At 46.3% G+C, this 7,048-nt stretch overlaps 1 protein-coding gene across 2 annotated transcripts in view; it reads right to left on the reverse strand.

Moving 5' to 3' along the window:
• Positions 1 to 2,447: 2,447 nt before the first annotated feature.
• DPYSL3 (dihydropyrimidinase like 3) overlaps positions 2,448 to 7,048 on the reverse strand; it is a 113,470-nt gene continuing 108,869 nt past the window's right edge. The window contains exon 14 of one of the 2 annotated variants that reach the window (XM_011367489.2): positions 2,448 to 5,749. In XM_011367489.2, the coding sequence (XP_011365791.1) occupies positions 5,661 to 5,749 (89 nt within the window). In that variant the 3' untranslated portion in view covers positions 2,448 to 5,660. The remainder of the gene's footprint in view (positions 5,750 to 7,048) is intronic. The other variant, XM_011367490.2, reaches the window with a different exon arrangement.

Below are 7,048 nucleotides of genomic sequence, written 5' to 3' on the forward strand. Positions count from 1 at the left end.
GGTTTTCTCAAGAGGAAGGGTGGAGGATGCCCACCCTTGCTCTTGAGATCACCTGTTCTTACTTCCATTTTCTGCTATGAGAAATGTCCTTTACCGAAGAAACTGGTGATAGAGATGGTATTCTATAAACTAATCCCCATGCAGAAAAACCAAATACCTGACCCCTCTCTAACATTCATACCTCAGGGAACACAACCCAGAATTCCAGATTTTGCTTTGCACTATGACCTGACGTCCACGGATGGCCCGGGGACTTCTTTTTCAGCACTCTGCTCTCCTACCCCTCAGCATCTTTTTCCTGTCCCATTTCCTACATCAAAGCGGCAGGTGGATGTTCATAGGGATAAAAGAGGAATAGCAGCTCTGAACTCTTGCAACTAGAAGCAACTTCTGCCTTAGAGATTAAGGGGACCTTTCAACTACCTTTTGGACTCACAATAGCTCAGCAGCCAGTGGGCCAGCTGGTTCCCCAGGCTTGTCCAACCATTGGCTCTTGTAAGTCTCAGGGGTTCTAAAGTCCTCTGTGCTCCGTGTCTGTTGTCAGGTCATGTTAAATGTCTGTCATGTTCTCAGCAGTCACTTGAGCACAGCACAGGATTCTAGACCTCTTTCGATTCTAGAGTGCCAGCCTTCAGGGGTCTCAGTTTTGCAGGTTGCTTTGGCCCTTTCACCCCCCACTTCCTTCTCGTAGTTAGTATTCCCTTTGTGATGGCTTGATGGTACCAGAGCCAATTCCAGAAAGTTCTTTGAAACCAGAGAAATCCTGTTATTTAGTGTTCTCATCCCCACCCGGTCCATGTGACTCAGCCCAGAATAATACATCCAGTTAGTCAGTGTGTGAATTTCACTAATATTTTTTAAAAACTGCTTCATCTCTTTTAGAGACCTGTAACCTGAGTTCACTTTGAACCCCCACTAATCCTCGCCGAAGCTCAGTTCCTGCCTTGGCCATGAGCAGGAAGAATTATTTCCCGATACTGAGTTTGAGACAGAAAATGGGACTTTGGGATAAAGTTCATAAACTATCAAACCTTGACCCTCAAGCTGAAATAATTATATGCTCAGAGTAGCTTTTAATATGGTTCCTGAGCTTCTGTGCCGAAAGGCTTCACCACTGAGCTCCTGCACTGACAGCATTGTTCTGCCAAACCAAGAGGGGTTCATCACACGTAAAAGCAATTCATCAGGCATTTCCATCCCCAGGTCTCCTTCTCCACCTGCCCCAATGTAAACACAAACACTTTGCTGAGCAAAACATTCATGTCCTACGGGCTTGAGAATGGCGCCATCTGCTGGATTTACCTACCTGGCAGCCATCCCCTTAGTCCTCTGGTATCAAAAATTGATTTTCTTTTGAGTTGCTAAATTTCTTTTGTAGTTCAGGTGGCTCAAGGGCCGGGCATGTGACCAGGTGTGGCCTGTCAGTCCCACAGGCTCCCAGGCACAGTGACTAGTTCAATGGTGAAAACACATGACCTGAGCCGGACCAATCAGAATCGATCTCTTAGGCTAGCCCTATTGAGGGAGCCTTTCTTCTTCCCCTGAACTTGGTAGGCAGGTATGATGAAAACCTGGAGAGCTAGTTTTGCTCCCACATGGAAAGAGGAAACATCGACAAAAGGCAAACAGGGCTTAGAGACAAAAAAAAAAAGAACAACATTCTCGATCCACCTCTGCTTGAATGTATGTACCCAAACCTATCCTTGAAGTTTTCAGTTATACCAACTTTTAAAAAAACCTTCAAGTTTCTTTTTGCATACACTAGTCTAGCACTCGAAATGAAAAATGTCCTACATAAATTGTAATTGGACCCAGAACCGTTTCTCCACAAAAGTTTAACACATTTGGTGGAATATTAGAAAATGATATATGGTCAAAAATAGTTTGAGAACCTTGAACTAGACAAATTTTGAAAGACACAGTATTTCTCAGAGTTTTGACCTTGATGATATGCATATTAAATATCTCAGAGGCATAGACATAGTAAATAATCCTTTCCCTTTCCAACACTCATGATTCTGTTGGGACCAGTTTGCTAAAGAATATACTTTGGAACATGCTTAGTTTGAGTTTTCTCAAAGTCCAGGCTTAGGAAGGAGCAATGCTTAAGGGGATGACAAATGACAATGACAACCATAACACAACTTAGGATCTGTTTAGGACTCACCTAGATTTAATCCCAAACGGCAATGCCTTTTACACTAATACTGAATTCGATGATACATAGATAAAACTTTGGTCATTCCCCAAAGTTTCAATAATGGTCATCAAACTCGGTGGCCAAACAGAAACTCAACCTTAACTGAAAAGACAGAAACTCCCCCAATTTTTTCGGGATAACTCTGTTTTCATCAGCTCTGCCCTCCTTCCTATGTCAGTTTTACTGTCCAATTTTAACACTTAAGGTGAAAAGGCATGTCACACACAGAAGGAAACCCAACGACATCTGTGATTTCATAGTTATTTTAATAACCAGGTTTACATTAACAGTCACTTAATGAACTTTTTTTTTTTTTTTTTTTTTTTTTTTTTTTTTAATCTTAGCTAAACTCAAAACACAGTTTTCTTCACGGTTCAAACCAAACAGCTCTTCACATTCCAGAGCTGCCCCACAGCTACCACAGATCACAGGGACATTTACTGTCTGTTCATAGTCACCAGACACAGAACTGAACACACACACGCCATTTTCCAAAGAGGGAACTTACACCGAATGCTGGCTGCCTGGACGGCCCATGTGTCCCTCTGGGGCTTGAGCTGGAGCTTTCCAGGGGAGAAGGCCTGGAAAGCTTGTGGGACTCTCGTCACCCTATTGGGAAGGGCTTCTCAGGGTGAGCAGAAAGTCCAGACTTAGGATTGAGGCCCTTAGGACAGAGCGTGATTCTCTGGGTGTAGTCACAAGGAAAAAGCTCAACGGATGACTGGACTCTGAAGAAAATGTATTTTTGGGATGATTCTGACATTTCCATTTTTAGAAAATTTAGAAGAAATATCTCCATTGGGGTGGCTGATTTAACAGTTCCAGATCCCTTCTCAACTACCCAACTACCCAAGACCGTGGTCTTCCCAGACAGCACCCTCGTTGATTGCCATGTGGGTTTAGAAACAACGTGAGAAGCTTGGCAAGGTGTGGCATCCTTAGAGAGGGGCCGAGACATGAGACAGCAAAAGGGAGCTTAGGAGGAAGACAGAAGACCCAGCACACCCTCCCATACCTGGATGAGGTGCCAGTGAATTCTGAGACGCCCAAGATTTGCTGTTAGGTTCTCTTCCGGAACCCTGCGTGGGGCTCTTCGATGTGTCTTATGGAACAGGACAAATTTGAATAGAAATTTTAACTTAAGGAGCAAGAAACCAGAAATCGAAGTCAAGAAAATAGTGGGAATGTTCTTGGAATTCTCAGGAATTTCTATGCTTGGAAAGTTACTAATAGTAAGTAAAGAAAGGGAGGCTCTGTCAGGTCATGCTGCTGCCTATCACCAAGGCCTTAGGAAGCTGTTTTCTACAGCATGGAACGTGTCGGTAGAATATAACGTTCTGGATGAATGTTTCATTCAGAAGTCCCAAATGCAACCAACTGGGCCATGGCACAGGAAGGTCATGAAGGGATGGGTTGGACGCAGGGGCTGGTAACAGTCGCCAGTGGTACATCAGTGGGCACTCCGACTAGTTATTTACGTGTCTTTTCCTCCATCTGGTGGTTATGGCTGGTACTGCAACATATTCTAACGCATAGCACAGCCACTGAGGTATATAGAATATGCTTCCCAAATGACAAGCTCCCTCTGTCTGCAAAACTGTCACTCCCAGACTGCAATAGGCCCCCACATCTGTGGGTTATAAACCAAGAGGTACAGTCACCCTTCGTTTAAGTTTCCTTAGAATAAAGGCACCATGAAAAAGCCCTAAAAGTAGCAAGATTCCTTCTTTTGATAGGAAATAATCTCTTTCATGATTAAAACAAAAATTAGCTTGCTAAGGGAGATCCTATTCCTTGGCTATTTTCAAATGCCTCATTGGCCACGTATTCCCTTTTCTCTGGCCCTCAACATAAAACCTTCAATAAAAGATACCGGTTTCTCCTGAAAACCTGAATGGTGTTTGGGGGAGAAACACCTGCTCTTCTCTCCAAAGTACTTTGTACACAGGGGTGTGGATTCTGCCAGCTGGATCACCCAACACAGAAGTCTGATCCCAGGTTGAATTGAATTTTCCTGCGTATGGGCCTCTTAGTTCTATAGATCTGATCTGGCTCAAAGAACTTGCTCTAAAATTGAATTTTTCAGAAGCGGCAGAATAAGGACATGGACATTCAGCTCTGACAGACAAGGCAGAGGCAAATGCTCCTCGCTAACTACCTTTCTGTGCCATGTCACAAAGGCTGCATGTGACTGCCACCGCTTTGGGAGACTTTGGTACCAAAACAAACGTTCCCCCAAAGGCTGTGCTAGCAGAAGGGGAAACAGATGGCTCAGGACTGAAAACTAGAACCTTGGCCACAGAACGTGCTGCCTCTGCTCCAGACGAGCTTTCCCAAACCCCTGCCTGACTCCCCTATAAGCTGAGACCTATTTGCACTAAAAGTTAAGGAACACGTAAGAAAAGAAAATTCTGACAACAACAAAAATCCCGTCATGGCTGCACCCGGATCTCAGGAGATCCAGAGTCACTCTCTCACCACCGGCCCCATCCCAGCTCCACTCCTAACTCCGGGATGCCAGAAGCACGCTGCTCTTCCGGCTTTGCAAAGACAGATGAATGAAAGGTGATCTCCAACACGTGTTCGGAGGGAGGTGTTATTTAAGTGCGGCTGCCCTGCCCCACCCTGAGGGCCTGTGCTGTGCTCCCAGCTGTTGCCTTTTTAAGAGCACCAAAGAGACGGGAAGGCAAGAGAAGGGTCTTTCCTCTCTCCTCTCTTCCTTCCCAGCCCGAGAAAGAGAAGAATTTGAAAGCACCACTGAGAAAGAGGCCCGACCAAACACCGGCACGACCAAGCGGGTGGAAGCAATGATTGGGTTTTGGTGTTTTAATAAAACGTTCAAAGGAATAAAATCTATGAAGAGAGGACGTGACAAAGTCCGGAACCTAAAGACCACCTGCCTTCTCTGCAGACCCCAGGGGACTGTGATGAAGTGACAGCTGCCCCAAGGGGCCATCTCCCATGGAAATAAATGTACTTCATTAACACAATACACAAGACCCCTTAAGCTCACCCACCCACCCCCTGTCCCCCTTACATACCCTACCCCAGCCCCGCTGAGCCCTCCATCTTGCTCTGGGCTCCCACCACCCACTCACCCCAAATAACTGTGTCCCTTTTGTTCATTTTCCTGACATCCAGCTTTGTCTGTCCCCTTGTCTTAAGATGCAGCACTACACACGCTCTCAACACTATATAGCAGACTCTTTTACCTTAGTGGCCTGATTGCATGCATGCAAATGGGGGGAGGAGTCAACCAAATCAAGGCTAGGCACAGACAGAAAACAAAGCAATTTTCGTAAAGCTAGGCAAGCGAGCGTAACATCGGAGAAACATAAGGCTTGAGGCTTATTGATTCTTTAGATCGCAACTGTTTTCGCTTTCCTTCTTAAATATCGGTGTACCATTTTGGCTTCAAAAAATCTCTTGCTGCTTCTGCCCCTCTTTGGGAAGGGGTGGCTTAACTCAGAGATGTGATGTTAGAACGGCCTCCAGGGGGCGCCACGATACGCTTGCTGGCGGAGCGGACCCCTTCGTCCACTTGGGTGCCTGCCGTTGGCAATCAATTCCCAGGGAGACAAGAGAGAAACTGGATTAATTTTAAGACTTTAAGATATTACGTGCTTTTCTGCCCTCATCTCCCAAGAAACTTCCATTCTAGTTTGTCAGGTATTCTAGACTTTTCATACCCACCCTCTAGAAAAATCTCCGTCTGCCAGGTGAAGCCAGGTTCTTATCTAGATGTCATTGGACTCTCAGCATCATGACACGGATAATAAACAGAACAATGGGGGTGATAAGAAAAATAGCTGCTTACATTCACCATAACAAGCCATATTTTAAGTGTTCCTCAGATTATCTCACTCAGTCCTCACCAGTATCCTGAGAAAGAGGTACTACCATCAGCCCATGGGCAGAGGAAGTGACGGAGACTATCAGGGGTTAGGCACGGTGACGGAGTGGGTGATGGATGGGCCCCGCAGCCCCAGCACGAAAGGAAGCATCGACGTGCCTTATGGCCACTCAGAAAGGAGCTGCTAAAAGCTTAGGGGTTAGGGTAGCTAGGGAGCAATAGAAAATGGCAAAAATTCTGACAAAAATTTCTGCAACTAGCATAATGGGACCTCTGGCCACATCGCCTCAAAACTTCTAGGCTTTTCCTTTTGCCTTCCTCCCCTAGGTATGTCTCCCTACCTGGTTTATTCCCTGTTGTCCTGTTTCTCCCATTCTTTACTCCCCATCAACCAAATCAAGGCTAATCTAGGCAGACTTGGTGATCATTTACACTTGATCCTTAACCTGACTGAGTGGTATCTCGCTATCCCAATGGGACCTCTTTTTAATTCAGCAAACCTTCCAGCTTGTCAACTAACCACCACCCTAAAAGTGGGCCACGATCACCCGCCAGACTCTGAGCCCTGCTCTTCCCCTTTCCCTCTTCCTTCCTCCCTTTCCCACTCACGGTCACCCTCAGCTTATCTGGCTCACCCGACAGGCTGAATCCGGACTGGTGGAGGTTCCTCACGGGCGGGTTCGGCCGCGTGGGAGAGCCCCGGGTGGAGCCCGCCGGGGTGCCCGCCTTGGGCGTGGTGGTCAGGTCGAACACGGGCCCATCGTACATGCCCCTCGGGACCGCGTGCAGGTCTGCCATCTGCGGCAGAGAAAGGGCGTCACCAAGTATTCCCGCAACAGTGACGGGTCTGCTCTAGGTAGCACAAATGTATTAGCGAACTAAGCATGTGTAGTGGAGCCAGATAATAACAATATTATTTTAAGGGAAGGAAACATAGTGTCAAATAAAGTGGAGTGTCACAATAGAGTGATGATGAAGGAGGCTGGTGAAGGTCT

The sequence above is a fragment of the Pteropus vampyrus genome, unplaced genomic scaffold, assembly GCF_000151845.1.
Source record: "Pteropus vampyrus isolate Shadow unplaced genomic scaffold, Pvam_2.0 Scaffold134, whole genome shotgun sequence".
Taxonomy (NCBI): Eukaryota; Metazoa; Chordata; class Mammalia; order Chiroptera; family Pteropodidae; genus Pteropus; species Pteropus vampyrus.